Source organism: Cloeon dipterum, chromosome 2 (assembly GCF_949628265.1).
Source record: "Cloeon dipterum chromosome 2, ieCloDipt1.1, whole genome shotgun sequence".
NCBI lineage: Eukaryota > Metazoa > Arthropoda > Insecta > Ephemeroptera > Baetidae > Cloeon > Cloeon dipterum.
In genome coordinates this window covers 25,579,694-25,603,329 of record NC_088787.1, presented here as the reverse complement: position 1 = coordinate 25,603,329, position 23,636 = coordinate 25,579,694, and the positions used below count along the sequence as shown (strand labels likewise).

The window sequence follows — 23,636 nt, the reverse complement described above, 5'->3', positions numbered from 1 at the left end:
ACATTATACTCTAGTGAGAACCATTTTTAATTATGGTTTCCAATTAAAATTAACAAATATGATGGGGATGGTATATCGTCATTATAACTATGATTGTAAAAATATGTACAAAAAAAATACTAGGTGTAAGCACACAAACCATCAAATTGTAGGAAATAGAAAGTGGCAAGAAAATCCCCACGCGCCCTTTGCTTTAAAAATTTTCTCTACCCCACAGCAGGCTGCGACATGCGCGCTCTCTGGATATACATGGTCAAAACATCAGGAAAACAAACACTAACAGCACAGCAATCAAAACATTCGAGCCGGTAGAAAATCTTTGGACCTAGTGTTTCGATTGATATCGCTTCTGTTACAAACTGCAGATTAGTTTCTTGTTCATAAAAACAAATTGAAAAATGAATAGGAAAGAAGCTCTTGCTCAGTTTATCCAACAGATTCATGGCAGACCTGTGGTCGTCAAGCTAAACAGCGGTGTGGATTATCGAGGTAAAAAATAGTGAAATTTAAAGGAAATTTTATGTTTTCTAAAAATTTCTTATACATTCATATTTTTTGTTAGTGTTCAATCACCCTGTAAATTACCCCTTCCCAATTTAATCGTTTGGGAAATTATTAAATACATACATATCATGCATTCCAAAAAGACCTGCATGCGAGTATGTATGTAATTATCTATGGGGTGAGGCACATTATTAAGACTCCAGGTCCAGGATATGTAATATTTTTGTATATGGTAAAGTTACAGTTTCTGCCGCGTTACACATCTCGCCAGTTCTTATGAGAATCCCATGTTAAAGTAGGGGTGGCGAAAACTGTAACTCGGCGGCGAAAACTGTAGCTTTTCCATATAGGCACGCTCTTATGTATAGATAATATTATTGTATTTTAATATTATATACATATACTTTAACATCATATGTACTATTTTAATTCACGTTTCATTTAACGTTGGAGTAAGAACTTAATGTATCATAATTATATTCATGAAAGACTCTTAAATCTCGGCCGAAGGCTCTCCTAATAACTGGAGATAAAACGAGAAGTGTGTATAAGTGAGCGGGAACTGTGCATCCTCTCAAAATCACACTGAACTAAATTATTTTTCAATGTGTTATTTTAGGAGTTTTGGCTTGCTTGGATGGCTACCTGAACATCGCCTTGGAACAGACGGAGGAGTACGTAAATGGACAGCTGAAGAACAAGTACGGCGACGCCTTCATCAGAGGCAACAATGTTCTCTATATCAGCACCCAGAAGCGGAAAGTCTAGACTTAATTTTACTTGAACTTTAAGCTTGATTTGTGTACGTGCTCCTGCGGATAAAATCTTCTACTTGGTAAGCAATCAAATCAATGTGTCTTACTCAAACCTCTTATTTAACCTCTCATTGTCAGACGAACGTTCTTAAAACTCATTTAGAGCAGTATTGTTTGTTGCCAATTATAGCAAATATTTTCTATCCGTGAATGCTTGTCACAATCATTCTAGAATTAAATTAAATTTTGAGATGTTGGGCTCTTTGAAATGCATGCATGAGCAATGAATTGTTTATTGAAAGGTCTGAAGAATTGAAACCAACTCATAAGCTGTAAAAGTTTGTTAATTTTATTTCCAGTGATGTCATGTTCTCTCACATCTTTTAAAAAGCACCTCTTCTTTCAAACAAGACTTTCCTAATTCGTACATTTGGCCTGTATTGCTAAAAGATGGATTTTAATTGACAACGCCATTTTCTTAATTATAAGGTGGTAGGAGAGAAAATCAATCAAAAATGCATTTAATTATGTATTCCATAGGAAATGCACGTAAAAACCAATCGTTATTGCGCGCATTCTTTTCATATATTTTCATTTAACCTACAAATCTCATATTGCTGCTGCTATAATAAGCTCTGGCTACCAAAAGAGAATTTGAAAAGAGTATTTCCAGCGGGGGAAGAGCCCCTGACTTTTGATACATCGTTTCTGGTCCATCAAGAGATTTGATTCGAATGCGTTTTCCGAGAGCTCCAGTCAAAATAATTCAGCAAATCGCAAAAGACAGGCTCCATAGTCCATACACGTTTATGGTGATTTTGTTTACACACAACTCACACAGGCAACACATTGAAAAACAAAATTATTAGAATATAAATTCAACTTTTCCAAAACCAGTCACAGCGCTAAACTCACAAAATAAACAAACAAAAGATAAAAATTATTGAAACAGAAGATACAATTTTACAATAGAAATTTGGATGGGTAATAAGATGAAGACTAGAATCTAGTGATGCTGAGGATGAAAACTGGGCCGAAACAATTTCACAAGCTTTAAAAATATTATTTCCCGTTTCAGGTACTTGATAGCAATAAATAAAGCGGAATGTTCGTACAAGAAATGTCACTGGCTGAGCTCGAATACAATTTTTGGCCTTCAACAACCGTACCAGCCTCTTGGTGAAAATCTACAATATTGTGTATTTTCGTGCAACCGATCCTCGTTTTTATTTACAAAAATCTATCAAAAGGTTGAAAGTAAAAATATTTAAAACTAATTAAAGCTTGCCCAAAGTCAAATCAATCGAGTGATCAGAGTGCTTAAGTTAAGAGGTAAAAATAAACTAAAAAATAATGCGGAATTTTCTCTCACTGGTGCTTTGTTTCTCCCTCGTAAAATAGTCGAAAAGTCTGAATTTTAGCGCATGGAAAAATAGATAGGGAAAAAATTATGTTATACTCAGAGAGCAAAGGAGAAACGCGCACGCACTTACGATAGTTATGTACACAACTGGCGAGATGGAGACAAAATTAAGAGCAGCTGACACCCCGGCGAAAGGAGGCACTTTTAATGGTCGCCACACAAAATGCAACAAGCGCTGGCTCAACAGAAAGTGTTGAAAATACCAAAAGAGCAAAATATATTATAACGTTTTCTGGCAACGCATGGTCACAATTCAAAGTCTTGTTTTAAATTTGAGTGGAGTGTACAAATAGTAAAAATATTATTGTGCAGACGATTTTGTTCATGATCAGGATAGAAGTAGGTTGGCAATTTTCGAATTTAAATAGATTTGATTAATCGCTTTGATTTTTCCTTAATAACTGCGATTTTCAATCATCACACTTGAAAAATTATCAAACCTCGTTAGCTTTGATAATATACCAAACGCAGTAATTTCGTTGGAGAAAAATGAGATAAACTGGTTTAATTTTTACAGTGGTCGTTCCTTGCAAATGTATTTGCGGTTCACAATTGGCAAAATATTGAACTGCGTGGCTATGTTTCTTATTTGATTCAGTGGAAGATTTCTACATGTATGCAACCTATTACATTTTTAAATTCAATTTGCCCTGACTGGAATGATCACGAATAATTTTCTAATCGCGAATGTCTATCAAGCAACTCATTAGCTATTAAAGCATCAAATTGTAATAAAGAAATTTTTTTACCTTCTCATAGTTTAACTGGCATGAGGAATGCACAAATCTATAGTTTAAAACTTGAACTGCGTTTTCAAGCTAGTTCTCAAGATGCTAGGAATGCTCTGAAAAAGGGGTTCACTGGCGTGGATGTTGACTGACAATAAAAGCAGCAGTTTCGGTTGTCCAACAGCTTTTTGGTTCGTTGCATTTTGCGGTTGGCGGCCATTAAACGACGGCGGCCAGCTTCTGGCGGAAGTACTGCTTGGCCGGCTCGTAGTACTCCTGGCGCAAGATGACGATCTCGGGGAGGCCGCGCAGACCTCCGAAGAACTCCGAGTCCGTCTCAAGCACCAGCACCAGCACGAGAGTCAGCGCGAGCGCCACAAGCAAGAACGACGGCACAAACACGCGTACCAGGTTGAAGGGGCGGCCCCCTGAGGTGACGCCGGTCTCCCCCGCCGGCACCACCCCCTGGTGCGGCTGCAGCGCCAGGCCCTCGCGGTTGGCCACCAGTCCGGCGCCGCGGCTGCTCTTCACCTCCATCTCAGGCGCGTTCATCTCAAATGAGTCGCGGAAGTAGTAGTCGCCGTAGCCCAGCGGCGGATGTCCACCCTCCTCCACTCCTGCGCAGGAACCAGATGTGAAAATTAGTTTTACTGGATGCAACCATCGGCAGTGAAGAATGAGCGGAAGAAAGATGAGAGAAGGGCCTCGGAAACAATTCTAATTATTATCATTTTTTTTTAATTTTCAAAATGAAATTTCAGCAGCAGCCAAAAGTAGCCTGGTAAGTTAAGAAAATTACAGAGATGAATTATAGCTGAGCAGTTATTTGCGAGATTGGAGGTCGATTGGACGCGATTTTTCAGCGTTGAAATTTTTAGGTGGCAGTCATATTTGCTTAAAGTACTTGTTAATAGATGGTGAAATTCCAAATTTGAAGCTCGGGAATGGGGGCGTTCCCTATTTTTTCGGTATCTCAAAAATACCCAAAAAAGGAATTCTGTTAATGAACTCTAAACTGCAACTCTTGACTGCGTTGAGGCATCACGTTGAAATTTTCACTGCCCAACCTAGTTTTTAATCCTGAACAACTTTTGCATTTACAAAAAATTCGCAGGTCAAAGGTCAAGGTCACCTTTTGCGACCTTTTTTTGAAAATTCAAAATTAAGGGATGATAGCCCCCTACGATTTTTTTGGGGTTAAGGGCTGAAATGTAGCCCGTGAAATTATGCACAAGTACACCAAGTTTCATAGGTGCAATCGCGATACTTTTGCTGCAATTTGAATTTGAAGTTTGAAAACCTGCTCGAGGCCGCTTGACCGCGCATGCACTCAGAGCGGCGAGTTCGCCTCTCGTTCTTCAAGTTGAATTTTTTCGCATTTCACTTGCTTAGAAACACCAAGAGGGCCTAGGGTAGACCAAGGAAGGTCGAAATCGACCTTCAGGGTCTGTCCCTGACGTGACCCTGAGATACAAAATTTCGAAAATTTCCAATTTCATCGAACTTGGTGTCTTTTCATAGGTTTTCACCACTGTACAGCTCAAATATAGAGCCAAAATTGCCGAATTACAATCCTGAAACCGGTTCTTGAAGTAATTGTGGTAGCCATTCATCCAGACGTGATGTGCAAAATGGTCAAAATTTTAAATTCTTAATTCTATCTATTTTGCACACATGAAGTTCATAATATGTGTTGATAATAAAGGATCTTATGCTTAATACTTATGAAAAAATGTTATTAAATGCACTGGCAAATAAGCTACTTTTAAAAACCAAATATTTTTGTTTCCTTTCTTTTTATAAAAAAAATTAAACATGTAATTTAATTGTTATTTGCTCTAAATAAATTTTTTTAACTTTTTTTAAAAAACAATCGTTAATTTTTAACACTCAATATGAACTTTGTGTGTACAAAACAGAAGAATCATATCATAAATTAAAGATTTCAAAATTTGACCATTTTGCACATCACGTCTGGATGAATGGCTACCACAATTACTTCAAGAACCGGTTTCAGGATTGTAATTCGGCAATTTTGGCTCTATATTTGAGCTGTACAGTAGTGAAAACCTATGAAAAGACACCAAGTTCGATGAAATTGGAAATTTTCGAAATTTTGTATCTCAGGGTCACGTCAGGGACAGACCCTGAAGGTCGATTTCGACCTTCCTTGGTCTACCCTAGGCCCTCTTGGTGTTTCTAAGCAAGTGAAATGCGAAAAAATTCAACTTGAAGAACGAGAGGCGAACTCGCCGCTCTGAGTGCATGCGCGGTCAAGCGGCCTCGAGCAGGTTTTCAAACTTCAAATTCAAATTGCAGCAAAAGTATCGCGATTGCACCTATGAAACTTGGTGTACTTGTGCATAATTTCACGGGCTACATTTCAGCCCTTAACCCCAAAAAAATCGTAGGGGGCTATCATCCCTTAATTTTGAATTTTCAAAAAAAGGTCGCAAAAGGTGACCTTGACCTTCGACCTGCGAATTTTTTGTAAATGCAAAAGTTGTTCAGGATTAAAAACTAGGTTGGGCAGTGAAAATTTCAACGTGATGCCTCAACGCAGTCAAGAGTTGCAGTTTAGAGTTCATTAACAGAATTCCTTTTTTGGGTATTTTTGAGATACCGAAAAAATAGGGAACGCCCCCATTCCCGAGCTTCAAATTTGGAATTTCACCATCTATTAACAAGTACTTTAAGCAAATATGACTGCCACCTAAAAATTTCAACGCTGAAAAATCGCGTCCAATCGACCTCCAATCTCGCAAATAACTGCTCAGCTATTTTAGAGAAAAAATTTACAAATGGTTATACTGCAAAGAAACCCCGCGGTCCTTTCGCCCCTAATATTTATTTGTTTTGCATCAAACGTGTACACCTTTGTGATTTAAACTTAAACATGAATTTTTCTACCAAGAATTTGCTTTCAAGTGATGGACTTTGGCAGAGTTTTGTAAAATGCTTAAAAAATATTGATTTAAAAATCCAACTCCAAATTTTCGCTCATTCGCCATGACGTTTGGTATAATTATACATTCTCATTGATGGGTCAGTCTTTTTTTTACTTTCTGGAAAACCAGAAAGTTAAAAATATTATTTTATAAAAACTTATAAAATTTTCTATATTTTTCATACATACTTTGTTCAGTTATGCAATAAATAGCCGCTAAAGTGAAATATTTAATTAAAAAAAAACTTTATAATTTTTGCCTATTGGCCAAATTATACCTTGCCTCTTAAAAATCACTTCCCTTTTTTAATCACACCGTTGAGAAGACAGGTTTTTTCCCGGATTTACATTTTTTTTTTTAAATATCATAGTCAGAATTAACAAATCAATCGGTTTGTTTCGTCAAGGAGAGTCTGCATACCAAGCTTAACAAATATTGGATAAAAAATAACATGGAAATCCCTTTAAGATCCCATAATAAGGTTTGGCTCAATAGGTCACCTTATTTTCATCGGTTATTTTCTTAAAATTAATGAAAGTCTACACGTCTGATGAAAAAAACTGTAATTTCGGAAAGATATTTGGTGTTTCATTGTCAGCAAAATTTTGAAGATAAAAATTGTCTCGTTTTCGTTCTTTTTACAAACATACTAGATAGTTTTATAATATTTTTCTATAAGATTTCACCATCAGCCATCCATCGTTATTCAATTCGCGTAGGGTATATCCTTCTGGATAATTTTTATTTTTTCATTTCCTATCAGTTTTTTATAATTTTTTGCCGGACATTAATTAAAATGCAGGGAGTTTTAAAAAAGCTTTTTTAAGCATTATCAGTTTGAGAACGACATTTCTCTGTGGCATGAAAAATATTTAATTTTAATGTAAAAATAGCTCGTCAAACAATGTGATTTGTCTGTTGTGTGAATTTGTGTGTTGAAGAATGGTTATTGTTTGACGGAATGTAGGTACCCTACACTTCAAACCTGGATTTGAAACAATTTTTAGCACATTACAAGTAACGAAATCGCATTTAATGGTACTTGTTCGTTTCTATGTGAAAATATACAACATAACAACCTCGTTTGTAAAAGACGAGTAACATTGAAAAGACAGGTTTCCCTATTTTCATTTAGCAAACCATTACCGTGCACATAAAATTATTCACTTTACTATATAATAACAAATATAAGATGCTAGTTCAGCTCAATCGGCAATTTTTAAAGTAGCATTATTTATATTAAAAATAATGGAAGAGTACCTTGGCCATTTTTTCCCTATGTCCCGAAATCACATTAATTTCTTTTTTAAAGGAATGTCATATTTTGTTTAAAACTAACGATTAAGTCAGACGAATTTCTATATCACATTTTGGGCTACGAAATTTATCTAACGACTGCCGAGGAAAAGCTAACTAGTAAATTATCCGCATCTAAGGCTACAGAATGATGGGATTGGGAAGTAAGGATTCATGATATAGGAATCAAAATTACCTTTGGCAATTTCGACAACGTCTCCGTTAGATTTGGTTTCATTTTTGACCTCGTCGGTGTTAGCATGATTGTTAACAACCTCCTCGTTACAAGGCTCCGCCGAGATCAAAATGGCAGGGGTGATCGAAGGAACAGAACGTTCATGCTCAGGCACAACATGCTTGGGTTCAGTGGCCGCTTGATCGTCGTCTGTGGCGACGAGGGATGAGAGACACAGAGAAATTAAAACACACACATACACACGTATGACAGAGGGAAGGCAGCTAAAGTCAAATGAAATATTGAATAATTGAAATAAAATCAGTCCTTGTTGGAAAAGAAAGGTGCGATGAAATAAAATCCGTTGTGATAGGACCGCAATTTTTTCCTGTCAATAAACAAAACTTAAAATAATTGCAACGGCATGCAAACGAAAAGTGGAAACAAAAATTAAAAACTACTGCTGAGCGATCAATAAAATTGTTGGCCTTACCTCTGGGCTTGGAGGACAACTCCTGGTCTTCAGCCACCGTTTCGAGCAGGGGCAGAGTTCCGTCAGGGCTGTACGGAGACGACAGGTCGGATCCGCTGAGCAGACCCGAGCCGTCCAGTCTTGTGTCTGGGGCTGAGTGGTTGGCTCTTGGAAGACTGCCATAACCTGGAAATGATAATCTCATTTTTAGACTAAAGAGTGGAGCCAGATCAAAAAATATATATTAAAACCCCTCATAAAAATAAGTCTTGGAACAAGGCTTTGGCAATTTAAATTTTTGCGAAAAGTCTAGGATTTCTTAATCAAAACCAGACCAGCCTCAATAGAGCGTTTATAAATGCGAAACGCCAAAATCTTGCGGTTTGTTTGAAATTAAAGAAGCGTGTAAGCCAAAAATAAAACGAGCGCAGCGAACAACAAATTTTCTTTTGATTTAACTTAGGAAAATGCAACGGAAAATATTACGAATATCTCCAAGTTCCGTGCCAACGGGGGTTGATGGGGTAGCTGGTACGCTGGAGGCCTTGCGGCGGAGGCTGCCAGTGCGCTTGATGGGCGGCTCCTCCCGCCTCAGGGGGCCGATGTCTTCCTGGATCTCTTTTTCGGTGCGACCTGAGTAGCGCAGCTTCGTTCCCCATGAGAACAGGCCGCCACCTGACACGACAGTTGGTGCTTCTGACGATGACTGCAAACTGTGACAGAAATGAATAATGCATTGAAATTATGCGACTGCAATGAGGAGTGAGACGAAATTAATTGCATAAACGTAACCGGGAAATGATTATTGACAGTGCCACGAGATATTTTTTCAAAGCAAATTTATCTTATTAATAAATTACAAAAAAGACGGTAAGAATCAAACTTTCCTTGGAGCATATTTTAAAGAGCAAGAAAAATACCAGATCTTCTCTATTCTAAAATTAAAAAATCGTTAAGGGCAGCGAGTGATAACCTTTGTAATCAATGCTTCATTAAATGAATTTAAGCAACAAGAATAAACAAAGACGTAGATATTCTTACGTGAAGAACAGCATTTGCTCTACTGCGCATCGCCATACATGTCTGCATGCTGCACTCGAGGGACACTTGAAGCCAACAGTATGTTTTTTCTGCGGAACAATCTCGTTAAAACGGCTGAATTGCTACTAGGAGCGTGGCAGAAACCTTATTTCTCGGATCTTCGTTGAAGACGAGATGAATGATGAACATTTTTCCCTCGTAGTTAATTTTCTGCACCTCGTTCCACTTGAAGTGGTTCGTTTTCCTGCTGCCCTGCAGTGTGATAATTCCGCTGTGATTGATTCCCAAGTACAGCGGATTGCCACGGTGGTCCTGTTTGGTGCGAAATTTACTTCTATGCAGTCGGCGATAAGTCCACCTCCTACCTTGACAGGGTGCGGGTCGATACCGTAAGTGTCCAACTGGTAGGCTTTTCTCAGAAAGTTGGTCTCGGCGGTCTCAGGGGACTGGCCCCTCATTTGCGTCTGATGCAGCTCAATGATGTCTTCCTCGATCTTGATCGTCTGCTTGAGCAGCAGCTTTTGTTCCGCCACGTAATTGCCTTCGTGCTCCTCTGGTTCGTAATCGCCTAAATCCGCTGCTCGGAGGAAAAATTGAGGGTTTTTCTTGTTAAATCTTTTTTAAATATATGCTTCTAAAAATATATTCTCAAATGGATTTGGGCTGCTTTAAAATTCATTTCCTAGTGCGTGCGAGTCTCTTGAATTTATTTTGATTCTAGTTATACAAAAATTAAAATAGCTTACAAAAATGGATTAATTTTAAAAAATTGCTTTGATAAGAAAAACAAAAATACTAATTTTTAGTAATGTTGAATATTTAAGGGGTAATGAGTTGGTTTAAATATTTAAAAATGTATAATCGTATTGAACAATAAATTAAACCAAACAGTAGGAGTTAGAAGAAAATTAGATTTCTCTAACTAAACGTAGAAATGATTGAAATTCAGAAAATTTTCCTTGCTAACATTTTCAAATGCTAACTAAACATTTGCAGGTGGCGAACGGTGCTTGATTGATTGCTTGAAGTGTAGTGATTAGATTCATTTTGGTCGCAGCGAGGAAAAAGGAAGGCGAGGAGCCGAAATCGCGCACTCCTGCGGAAATCGATAGGGTAGGCGCGCGAGTGTGTACGTACGAACCTTGAATAATGTAGGCACCGAGTAGGGCCGCCTCTGGTGCCGAGCAGTAGAGTCGGCCGTGCAGCAGATCGCGCCGCAACTGCAGATACAATTGGTACCTGGTGATTTCCTCCTTCAGCTTGAAAGGGTCCGGGGGGTAGAATTTGACGCGGAAGCTGAACAGAATCGGATCCATCTCTGCAGACAAAATTGAATTTATTAGAAAAATTTACAAAAATTACAAATTGTTTGGATATGATTTTTTAAATTTTGCTATATTCATCACTCGCCATTTATAGGAAATTTTTTACTGAAACTGAGGCGACGTTGGGTAGTTTTCCCCATTTTTCCTGTAATTTCTTTATCTCGTTACGCCTTTTAAGAGGATTTAATTTAACTCTCACCTTTGATCTGCTTGATGACTGTCTTTGCTGGATCCAACCAGTGCTGTGAACATAAGAAGTTGAATTACATTAAATTGTTCCTATTTTGAGCTCCAACAGACCATTTTTGCATTTTAAATTAATATTAAATAAATATTGGGGTTCTAATAGTTTTTATTGAATAATCTTTTCAGACACAGAGTTTCCATGATTGTTAAAAAACATTTAAAATATAACCTAATTTATATCTCCTTTCTACAATATGTTTCTGCAAATGATTGATTTTACGACCACGAAGGCTGAAGAATTGATAAAGCAATCAATCAATTAGACTAATTATTCTCTTTTTGGCATTCATATTTTAATTCTCTATTAAGAACCCATAAAACAATTTTTGCCCAGCAACAAGTCTGTCCGGACAGGAGGTGAGCACACGTGTGAGCGCAAGTGGCGTCTCGCTCATATGTCAATTGGCGCCTGCTGATGCAGGTTGGCAATTTGATCAGCCAGAGTGGCTGGCGCGGTGGTGGTGCAGCCCTTTCGGGTCGGGCGCGCCAGCTGGGGTCAATAGTCGAGCCGCTCGAGCCGGAGCACCGGCACTCTCACGCTTCTGCAACTGCATTTTTGCATGTCTTTTGTTATTATTGCTCTCTCAGTCTCGCGAGACCGCTGCCGAACAGGTACCGGCACAGACAATGGCAGCGCTTTGCGAAATCTGCTTGTTTTATCAGAGCAGCGCCGGCAGAAAGAGATCTTTTGTGAAAATATTGATTATCTTATCAGGAGGTGTCATCGAAGAGCAAAGCAAAGCTCCTCTGGATCACTCGTGAGCGCCAAGATAATACGTGAGGAAAAATTCCTACAGAGAAAAAAATCCACGTGGGATTCATTTAGAACACTTTATTAAATACTGGCAACACGAAAGTCTGGTTTCTGGTGGATGCCAATGAAGGCACAAGCACACGAGGTAGTCATAATTAATTTATGATTCCTCGGTGTTTAGATTTTTCTGTACCTCTACAGAAATGTCCTGCTCAAGAAAAGTGTGGTGCTCGTAGCTTAAGCAGTAGCATTTTCCCGTAAACGCAACGATTTGTGAAGCTCTTTGATAATTAAATTTATAAATATATTTTAAAGTAATCAAGAATATTTTATCCTTTTGAACAGACAAACGTTTTAAATAGAGAGATCATGCTTACAAATTGTACGAAACTAGGAAACCTAGGAGCGGGGAAACATTTTTTTACATTACGAGAGTGCCAATTAGAAAAGACAAATTTCAGGAGTGCTGCAAAGACATTAATCAGGAATTCCCCAATTCCTCTTTTAGAAAGGAGTAATTTGATCGAAATGGACACCATTTAACCCGTCCTAAATTCGCATCTCAGCATCATGTTTCATTCATTCGCTCAAATGCAAATTCCAGCGCTTTATTTTACTTTTTGTCGCTAACAGAGCTCCACCCGTTAAGCCAAACGACGCGCAGGGCATTGCAAGCGGGTATATGCGTATATTTAGCGTCGCACAGTGCCGACTGAACTTATTTTGTCTCGCGAAATTGCAGTTTCGACCGACTTTCCACGTGACGTCGTTCATTGTAAACTGCCGAAAAACAGCAGCTGCTCGAAATTTTATTAGGAAAAAACAGAGGGTGCGCGGCGCACATTAAGCAGCAACAACATTCTCACGCAACAGATGGTGAGCATTAATTAACTCCGCGAATCTTCATTAATTATAACAGATGCGCCGCTATTTTAGTCTCCATCATTTCTGTTGTTCGATCTGATTCCAGCGTATCGCTTTTTTGACGCAGCTGGAGTTCAAACTTTAAACGGTGTCATTGAATTACGCACCACAGCTAACTAAAAACAAGGTTCGTTTGACCGTAAAAAAGGTTTCATAGCAACAGGATTATGCAATTTTTCCATATTTTTGTAATGAGCTGTTCCGTTTATTTGGAAAGATTTCAAATGAACAGATAATTTTGAAATTGTTTCGAGGAAAATGACTTCTAAAAGGAAACACGAACTAGTTCTTTAGACGCTGGTGGTTGGTTATTAAGAAAAGCTGCGGCGCACGGTAATTGTGTGAAAATCACGAACCGCGCCGTCGGGCAAAGCGCGAGGAAGATGCACCAGTCACCGCGGCAGTGCAGGAAAGAAAAAGCACGTTTTTTCTCGGTCCAAGGAGAAGAGTGGCGGGCGGTTCGTTCACCTCGCTCGTTTGCATCCATCGGAAAGAGAGCTGCTTTCTTGGGTGCGCGCTCGATGAATAATCTTTCTGCAACGTGGAGGCGAAGAATGCAGAAGGAGAGGTCGTCGCAAATAAATATAAAACATCGTGCGGTGCGGAGATATTTCGCCGCCTCGCTCCAACAAATTGATTTTCGCCGAAAAGAAGACTGCGACACGCTGGACCGACTCTGTGCAAACAAACTTGCTTGGGTTGTCAGCGCTGCGTGGAAAATGGAGTTAGGCAGCTCATAAACAGGCCAACTTTTCCACTAGAGTCGGGGGCCGCTTGCTTTTTCGCGCAGCCAGCACAAAAGGTTCTTTTGTACCGTGTGTTTCTTATTCATACCACAAATCATGCTTGAGACGGAGCGAAAGAAAAGTACATTGTCTCTGAATGGATTATTTTGCATCAAAAGAATTAAACTTGCACGCGAGGAACTTATACATGTTTTAAATTGGAGGAAGCGGGGATGTACATTTGTACATTCTCAGAAAGTTTTGATCCCTGCAGAAAGAGAGAGTTTCGTCCGTATGTCAAGAAAAGTTTTCAATTTTCACTTTCATATTAAAAATTTTTACGGGTCCTTGAAACTCACGCATTAAATATAGTTTTCCTTTCTTTGCTAAATAAATTTATTCCCTTGCATGTCACCATGAAATGTTCTCAAATGTGATATTTCCCCCAAATTTACCCTGACACACTCAGCGTTTGTTCCGTAGCTGAAAAAGAGCTGGTTCACCGTGATTTTCGTGATTTTCTGCCTTTTATCAGAGCGAGTGTGTCGACGGTCTGCTCGCTTGAAAAGCGCCTCGTCTGCAGGATGCAAGCGCCAGCGGATCCTGTTTGCGTCACTGCAATGCATCATTTATTCACAGCTCGCCTTTTTTAAGTATACATTTGGCGTGCGAGCGTACACATGTAGCCGGCAAAGGAAAAGTCGCGAAAAGAGGCGTGACTCTGCGATTTCCTTCAAACTGCAAGTTAATACGGAAAGAGAGTGTTAAAAATACTACTTTTTCCAAGAATAATTCGAAAGCCAATCAACCACTCGTTTTCTGAAACGGTATTTTATATTACTCTTAAGAGATAAAGAATAAATAATTCATAAATTCCTTTATTAGCTGCAAATAAGAGTGTAGAAAAGCTTTCTTTCCTAGATATGACGAAAGACCGAAAAGCGAACGCTTTTTGGCACTTAAAAGCCTCCCAGTTTTGCCGTCCTAATGTGTTTTTGCCTGTAAAACGCGATGTGGCAGAGAGCCGCCTGAGAGACTCCAGAACAATTATTACGCCCAGAAAGAAAACAAAACGCCCAGACCAGACGATTCGTTCATTGTGTGTCTGCGCCAGAGTGCACGCTGCAGGAGGAATGATACAATTATTATTGTTCTCCTGTTGGCTCTCACTACTGGTCTCGGCATTCGCTGCTTCCAGCGAAATAATAACCACATAGATACACAAGTTGGAAGCATGCAGCATCTACAACTCTACATTTCTCGCCTGCCAGACACCACCGATGCAGCTGAACACGCAACCCTCATAAAAAAATACCATCATAAACATTCAATCCTGCACTAATTTTCCTCGAATAGATAGTTAATATTTCCTAGATTGCTCTCCACACCGAGATAAGCCTTTATAGTTATGAGTTTTGGAAATCAAGGACTGTAAAGTTAAAAAAGAGTTAAACTACAAATTGATGCAATTTTTAATGCATATATAACTCTATTTTTGCGTCTGATTTACTTGCCAAATTGCTGGGCGGAGCATAATCTAAACTTCAGGCACTTAAGGTAATTTAGTTATGACGATAAATAAAGCATAATATATTATTTATGAATTGGCTCATATGAACGAAATTCCTCAAATGAAAAGACGTTATTGAGCTTATCAGCTGTGCGCACGATACAAAACTATTTCAGCGGCGCGGAAATACAGGAATTCGGTCATGCGAGCCAAGTTTCCTACCGATTAGCGAAATATAAGCCCGATGTAATGTGCAGTTGTGCGAGTTTGTCCTCCGCTCTTGCAGCAGCCCTGCGAACGCAATCCTTCTCTGTCGCGTCAAAATAATGAAAGGGTCGTGTTGTTTATTATCTGTTGAGGCGACTTGTTGGTCGCTCCTGTGTCGTTTGCCAGCAATTTGTCATTATCACATTGAGCTCGTGTTTGCTAGATTGTGATTCATTGTCGCACTATTCATACCCGCCTCCTGTTTCACACGGATATACATCAACCCGACTGAGCTGCAAATTACAAAATTCGCACCTGATCCATTTAAAGCGACGAAAAATATTGGTACATATCTTGGATCGAACGTAGGAAAAGTTGTTTTAGGTTTCTTTTCTTTAATTTCATTGATAACCAATTTATCGATTTAAACGCTTATTTAAGACTTTTTTTACTTTGAAAGACAGGATGCAGGCTTATTAGGCCAAGCCTAAAATGTTTTCTAAGATAAATGCAAACACTGCAATGACCATATGAAATTTCGCTCCTAATATATGGTAAACCAGTCACCCTTGGAGATTTGCGGTCGTAATTGATACACTTTGCGATTGATATCAATATTGTAATAATTGGAGGTCGAGCAAATGTGAGACAAGCGCATAAACAGCGCATAAACCGCAAATCTAATTTTTCACCGTGTTTAAGCTTCATTATATAATTTTACTAGTGAGAATTGATTGTAGGGCAGTAAAATAAATTTGAAAAGACTCTCATGCCCCTTGTTGCTGCTCTGATACACTTCCTGTTGTTGTTGTTGTTTTCAGTCCCCTTCTGCTTTGACCGAGAGAGATTGCATCGGTAATTATGCACACGTAAAATTCTCGCCCACACAACACCTGCATGCAGCTGGAGAGCATTGGAGTAGTCATTCGAATCACCTTGAAAATTTTTCACGGAGATGTGCACCAAAGTTAACATAATCAACTCTTTACAATTGTAAAAAAGGTTTGCCATTACCCATTAATATGATAAGTATTTTTCTGTGTCAAAAGCGAGAACAAAAAACAATCGGACAAATCGATAAAACGAAAAATAAAAATGGTGATTAGTCTGTGACATAGCAATTCGATCGCTGTTTGAAAATAGGGCGTCCCGCATGTCAGAGAACTGAACAGGGTTAATTTACTCGCTGACGCCATTGCACTGTGACATTTAAATTTAATGTCATTAAGAATACGAAATTCTAATAGCTAATTTAATTGGGTTGGAATTTTGGTACAGGTTTAGATTTGAGATGTGAAAGATAGGTTGTTGCTCACCCTTTGCTTGTTGGAGTCGACATATCGCAGCGCGAAGTAATCTTTCTCGATGAGGTTCAGCTGCCGGCACACATACTCGAGCAGGTATTTCCCTTTGTGGTGCGACTGCGGACAAATCAATAGATTTCAAGTATTAGACACTTGGCGGACGTAGAACGACAGAGCTGCACGTACTATGCGCGATTCAAAGGGTAAAAGAATTTCCAGCCTTTACATGTTAAAAAAAGGTTGACAATTTAGAAAATAAACAACCAGTGAATAAAAAATCAGATAAAAAATTATCAATACGGAAATTCATTCCTTGTGAAAATCCCACAAAGAAAGCAGACGTTCCGTGTTAGCTGCGAACTTAGAAGAAAAGCAGCTAACGACTCTTTTTACTGCTGCGTACGTAGTTGCGTATACATCTGTTTGGTTGGTTTTATGACAACTTACAAGTATATCCTAACGTAAAGTACACGCATCACGGTTAGGCGGTTTGCGAGCTTGCTTTCGCATGCAAGCCGCCAAAGAAGCCCCGGAAAAGCGTCCGTGCCAGAGACGGATGGAAAGTTCCCTCTACTTTTCCGCCGCTGCAGGCAACTCGCTCTCTATCTTTTCCCACAAGAAAGAAAAGCGACTTTTTCATCTGCACTGCGCCTATCTCAATTCATAAAAATAAAAGCAGTGGACAAAAATGGCAATGGAAACAACTTTGGCTTTTAAGTGAGTTGTTATAATAGCCTTTCAGACAATTCAGACAGCAGCCGGTTCTATTTGTTTTCTTGTGCTAAACTAGCCAATTCACACCATCAGGGATTTTGTTAAAAACTAAAGCAAAAACACTTTTATGAATGTCGGCAATTTTTACGAAAAATCCAGTGTGTGGCATTTTTATTTAAATGTCCACGCAATTTTTTTTACTTTTGATATGCAATTTTGAGTCAAACATTTTACGATTCGATAAAAGAAGAGAGAAGTTGCAAAGGCGACCTATGAAATGTAAATCAATTTATACCACCACCCGCACGGTGGGTTAGAATTGGTTGGAGTCACCAATAAATTAATGAAAATGAATTATGCAAGCGGGCAAACAAACTGCTCTCCATGCAAATTAGGAGGCGTGGCGTTGCTTTCAATTAATATTGATTGACGTATTCTTAAAATTTAAATGTGCAGTCGATGCACCAGGGGACTCGAGTTGCGGAGAGGACTAAACGAGCAGGGTCGATCCATCATCGTTAGCAAAGTTTCAGACTCGTTTTCGAAAAAAAGAGCACCACCTTTGGAATTACAGCTATATAAAGCACAAATGTGCCAGCGTGTGCGTCCTCCGGCAGCAAAAGGCACAAAAGGGCAATAATTTGCCAGCTAAAAGCGTCGACGTGAGCAGCGTTAGCTAATTGTGACTTTACGCTGCATGCTTTTGGTCTAATTTGAGAGCGAAACTGGGACTCGACGGCGCGAATTGCCAAGCTCGGGGTTTAGCTTGTTACTACAAAGTTGTTAGAAAAAAAATTGATAGCTGAATTCTCTGAACGTTTGGAAGCTTTAATCCACATGTGACGTTAGAGAAAGCATGACTGTGATAATGTTTTTGTTTGAATTAAAATAAATAAACAGGTGAAACTTGGTGGTAATCACATTGATTGAGCGAACTAGAATAAATACCAAAGAGTTATTATTTAGTGATTCGTAAAGATTCTCAATACATTTTATTTTGAAAATTCGGGAACTTCCTCGATTTGTACATATGAAAGCCATCCACGTCAGTTTTCATGGATGTCCAGAACGTGGAGTGTGCAGTTGCAGGTGATTAAATCAGGCCAGTCACACAGCGCGGCCATTAAAAATTATGCAAATGAACGACGGCGGCTATAAATTGGTAAGGAGAGGGTTGGCCGTCCAGCTGCGGCGCACAGGTGCCACAGCGGCGAAAGAGTGAATATGCGCGCACGTAAAATATTAATAAAACACTTTGTTGTGCGGCCAGCGTCACTGCGAGTAGATGCTTTTTACGAGTTTGTCTAAAAGTGTGTTTTTTTAAAAGTATAGGCGTTGTCAACAGGTACAAAATTTTCCTTATTCCCCTGCTCCTGGCTTGACAAATCATCAGGGAAGAGGGAGTATCAATTTTCATTCCATTCCTATTTCCATGATTGAGAATGAGTAACGAGAAGTACAGTTACAAAATTAAACATCTAGGGAAACTGCAATTCCTGTTGCAAATTCACAACTATTGCTCTCTTAAACTGCATTAAAAATTACATATAATAAAAATTATGTGCATGATTTGGATAAAGATGTCCATTCAATGCAAATTCCACCCATATCATTTCTATTTTAAACTGTTGTGCAGAGCATGGCGACCAATGTTGACACGCAGTGTGTTCTCCCAGATAAAACAATATCGATAAGCTTTAATTTTTCAGCTGCCTCGCAGCCATCGGGCGTGCTTTTCGATTTCCTCTCCACCGGAACAGAGTCAGCCGCACTTTTTTCGATAGCAGCCCGACTCGTATGAGGCCGAAAGACAGGAACTGACCGCGTGCAAGCTGTCATTAAGCTTTTTGTCTCACGTTTTCGTGGATTGGGTATCCATGTTGGAAAAAGTCCGATCAGCAGCAGTATGGCAAAAACGATGTGCGTGCAACATGACTTCTCGCTCGACAAACTGGCGAATATTATTCTTTTTACTGTTTTATGGTCACCAATAAAAAGCGTCGTAAAGGGTACGCTTGCTATTCCCCCTCAGGTGCGAAATTACCCAATCTTCAGATTAAATAGTGAAACTTATTGATCTGGATTTCATAACCATTGCGGTCGCAACTTTGTCCTAAATTCTAAGAGTCGGTAAATTTTAAATGGTAAATAACTGTTTGATATTGGATTTTTTGTTTACGTTTTGCTGAAATATTAAAAAAGTTTTATTTTCTAGTATTAGTTAGATTTTTGTAATGTAAGTTTCATTCCAATTTTACCAGTTCGCGCGAGAAATAGGAACGATGCCTAGGAGTATTAAGAATGTTTTTCATGCAAAAAATTAAAACAAATGGAAAATTTATATTTGGTTGAACTGTGAGAAAGTGAAATGTAAAATTGTGCGAGCAGATCAATGAAAAAACCAATGCACTGATTGAAACTGTTATTGATCTCCTTGTAAAATTTAAATTTCGCTCTCTGACCATTCAAGCAAATCGAAATTGTTCACATCCAGCGTATGATTTTTTCTCCATTTTAATGAAGTCTTTCGTCACAAGTTTTGTGAATATCAGCCCCGAATCCCTAGCAACCAATCGCTGTATTGGGTATAAATAATAATTTATCAAGTTTCCACTGAAGTGAAAGCGTTTAATGATCACAAAGTCGAATAGCGGGACAGTCAAGGAGGGTATCAATATCTCTGCAAATCGAATTAGTCGAATCACTCTTTTCTTATTGTGAGCCAAAAGAGAATAATTATGCGCCTCTCGGAGGCAGCCGGCGGCTCCTTAATCAATTTGGTCTCGGCTGGCTGGCTCGGCGGCGCAGCTAAGTAAGAGTGTGTCAAAGATGCGGTGCTGAATAATGCAAACACAGCTCCCTCACTCTTCAGTCGGGGCTGAAAAGTGGAGGAGTCGTTTTTGGGTAGCGAGAGCAAGTCGGCGGCCCATTTAGCCGAGAGCAGGAGCACACACACACACACACACACACACACACACACACGCGGCGTTCTCGCCTCGCCGGCCGGCCGGCTCTCGCTGCCAAGCAGGCAAGTGGAGGGATGTGGCTGCAGCTTGATCAATAAAAGCACCCCACGCCGCTCGCGGTCGAGGGCCTGGCAACCCTTAATTCACCAGCCCAAGGCCCTTTCGGTCACAACAATCACGACATGGCTAGCACACACTTCGATTTTTATTGTTAACGGTTAATTTCCACGCAACTCCTGCGTAGTGATTAACTTCGAAATTCTAATCAGGAGAAACGAGTCTGACAAAGTTGGTTTGAAGTCAAGATTTATTTTAAGAGAACTATTGGTTTTCTTCTCTAGATTACATGTTAACTAATTATGTGATAATTAAAATATTATGTATTGGTTAAAAAAAATAAAAAGTGGTGTTGCTGCTTATATTTGTTTACGGAAGCGACATAATTGTCTAGATAAGATACAACTTGAATTGGATGGCACTGATCTGTGATCTGACAGTACACATTTTTTTGTAAAAGAGTAAAAAGGCTTTTGTTTAATTTGGACTTTGGACTGTTTGGATGGAAGTACAAATTTAACATTTAAATCGTCTCTTTTTTAATTTTTTAATTAAAAATACCGAAAGTGTGAACCATATTTTTTTGTGGTGAGTAAAAAATCCCAGGTATTTATATGCCTATCTAACTAAATATTTTAAAATTATGATAAAATGGGGACAAGTTAGCTCAACTGTACATTTGTTGATGTTTTAAAATGTGAAGCATATAGCCGACTCTACCATTTATCTGACGACTTTTTTGGCAAGTTAAATCAATCTTTCCGTAAACCTCATTATTATATAATATATCATCTTTTCTCTTCCCCTTAACTCTCTCTGAATATTTTGAACATTTTTAGCCATTTGAACAGGCCACCAGTGGTTTAATTTAAATAAAAAAAACGTCTCTTCAAAATATTTATTTTTCCTATCAGGACGGCAATTATTATTGCCTTTAAATTAAACGTGAGGTAGTCATAAATTTTGAAAGTAAGACGTGGACTTATTTGATTTAAAAATTCCAAGAATAAAAGTGATTGACAGAGTAGTCAAAGCTAAACGTGCCGCTGGAATGTTCTAACAGAGAGCTCGTTTAATCTTGCTGTGAAGCTCACTCATTCGGGTGAATTCGCCCTGACTGGATAAGCAAAGTTGAGCAGAACGAGTAAAGTTTGGTGCTAATTTGGCTGGTCGGTGAGTAAGTCACGGGGCTTAAGTAACACGCGATTGACTGACTTGGCGGACAGGCAACATGAGTCGCCGTTATACGCTTTGTCGCAAGTCACTCTCAAGTTTTTTTCGCCACTTTTCCGCGATGAGATCATCGCGCGCGGAAATTGCTCGACGCCGATCGCCAAATATTTGCATTCTCATCCAATTATAGCCGCGTGTATTCTATTCCGTGGTCTGCCGCTGATTTGGCACACCAAAGGGTGGCCAACAGTTGCGGTTTACTGATGGCTTTTTCGTCAAGCGCCCACGGACAAATATTCCTGACTCTTAAGAGTCAATCTGTCTTCATTTCTCAAAGTCCTCTTCCAGTGCAGACAGACAAATTTATGGAAATGCTCCCGCAGCTTTAGAAATCAGGGATCCCTCAAATATTCAAGAATAAACTGACGTATTCATCACTAAGAAATTAAATATAATTTATCCAAGGCAGTTCTATGTGAATAATAAAGCAAGAAAGAATTCAGTTAAAAACTGCATACATTTTCAACGGAATGTGTGAGTTCATGTTTCCTTATAACTGCTGCTGATTAAGTCGGTAATTCTTGGGATTTTCGATTGCTAATTAAATAACAGTTTTCAAGAGAGCAATATTTCAGCCCAGACTAAAGGCATTGGATTGAATGCTTTTGTAGTAAGCAAATCGGCTGGAGCAGCGAGCACTTCTTGCCCGAGGTCCCAAACGACTTACTCACACACACACAATCGATTATTCTTATCTAAAAATAACAATGGACAAACGTCGGCGGCATGTGTCCTTTGACAGCTCAAAAATGCTAATATGTAAAGGAAAACGTTTATTCTGTCAAAACATGAGAATAAACACTAATTATTTCGAAAATTTTCAATGAACTAGTACGTAAGTGGCAATGAGTAAATTATCTCTAAGTTTAATAGGCACATTGTTTCGGGTTACAAGTCCAATCAATTCGGTTTATTTCTCCAAAAACAATTATAATTTTTTACAGATCATATTTCAATGTTAAATTTCTAATAAACCATAAAAAATTGACGAGCAAAATACTGCAGAAAGTTGTTAATTTGTAATATTTTACAGGCGCGACAATACTCTGGTTGTGTTAAAATAAAGAAAGGATAAGGATATCCCTCATTGAACAAAACAAAAGTGGCTTCAATCAACAATAAAGGAATTTTAAAACATGCGAATAGATGCAACACGCTTGTCCTGGGTGGCAATCTATTGCCTATACAAATCGTCCAGAACAGTTTTGGAGGAGAAAGACTCGATAAAACATTAGAGCTGACAATTCTAAAGATGATTACACAAACCTTAAACCTACGAAAAATTCCAATCTTAAAAATGAAGTAACTAAAATTTGAAAAGAAAATAAAGATAGAGCACAAAATTTCATAATGAAATTTACTAAATTAATATCAAAATAAACTTATTTTTTCTATCTATAGCTTTGCCGATATTCCCACGAATTAAAGTTTGGTATTTTTAAATCAATTAGCATGAATTAAACAAACAATTTTGATTAATAATACGTTTGAAAAAGCAAAAAGGGTTGCAAATTTTGCATCTCTCGACTGAATTAGCAAATTACTCACCTGAAAATCGCACTCGATCACCTCGGAGTCGTCGAGCAGCCGGACGGTGCACTTGTAGGTGATGCTGGCCTCGCCCTTGTTACCGAACTTGAGCATTTTGGGACATGCAGCTGAGCCAGCGGACACAAACAACAGCCGAGCGTCAAAACAAAGGCCCCTCCTGCGTCCCGGCACTGGCAACACACTCGGCCGTCGCCGCCGCCGTCTTCTCGTCTCGCTCGCTTCTCCTCCGCCTGCTGCTGCTGCTGCGACAGTGGCGACGGCGTCGTTGCGGTCCGCGTCCGGTCCGCGTTCCACTCGGGCCGCCGGACCGTCCGGACGCGGAACGCGCACACGTCCAAAAAATAAACCCGACTCGTGGTATCTGGACACTGACAACGGCTAACACCGTCAGGGCGTTGGGGTTTCGGCTGCCTCAAATGCGTTCTGTGTCACCGAAATCGCGTCTAATTCAACTTAAGCTCGGCTAATCGCGCCTTTAGTCTACAACCGGCCATCCCCGTGTCGAGCTGCTCACGCTTCGTTCCTCGTTCTGCTCGCAGCTCCAGTATGAGAATTTTACTCAACGCACGGAATTCAACGCGCGGTGCTCTTACAATTAGTCACAATCATCAGCGTGGAAAAGTAGCATGAAACAGATTGAATTAAAACGTTTGTCGATTGAAAAATCCACGTCTACATATTAAAGATCCCGTATTAAAAAAAAGAGTATTAAAAAAATCGACATTTTCCAACTAGCCTACATGTTTTCGTCTTATAAAATGGCTATTATCATTACCAA

At 39.1% G+C, this 23,636-nt stretch overlaps 2 protein-coding genes across 3 annotated transcripts; one reads left to right on the top strand and one right to left on the bottom strand.

Annotated features, from left to right (window-relative positions):
* The first annotated feature begins 270 nt into the window (after positions 1–270).
* LOC135935456 (U6 snRNA-associated Sm-like protein LSm6) lies at positions 271–1,352 on the top strand. The gene is made up of 2 exons (XM_065477784.1): positions 271–489; positions 1,124–1,352. Exons 1-2 carry the CDS (start codon positions 399–401, stop codon positions 1,270–1,272), a joined length of 240 nt encoding a protein of 79 aa, XP_065333856.1. The 5' UTR covers positions 271–398; the 3' UTR covers positions 1,273–1,352.
* A 233-nt stretch (positions 1,353–1,585) lies between these two features.
* Positions 1,586–23,327, bottom strand: Frmd5 (FERM domain containing). Of its 2 annotated transcripts, XM_065477782.1 has the most exons (11): positions 22,856–23,325; positions 16,350–16,454; positions 10,867–10,909; positions 10,484–10,660; positions 9,708–9,919; positions 9,487–9,654; positions 9,343–9,431; positions 8,788–9,014; positions 8,323–8,487; positions 7,851–8,039; positions 1,586–4,027 (listed from the first exon to the last, which is right to left on the bottom strand). In XM_065477782.1, the coding sequence occupies exons 1-11, from the start codon at positions 22,949–22,951 to the stop codon at positions 3,630–3,632; spliced, it is 1,869 nt and encodes a 622-aa protein (XP_065333854.1). In that variant the 5' UTR covers positions 22,952–23,325; the 3' UTR covers positions 1,586–3,629. The 2 variants fall into 2 exon arrangements, with proteins under 2 accessions (XP_065333854.1, XP_065333855.1); XM_065477783.1 differs by lacking the exon at positions 7,851–8,039 and having other exon boundaries at positions 22,856–23,327.
* Positions 23,328–23,636: the final 309 nt, after the last annotated feature.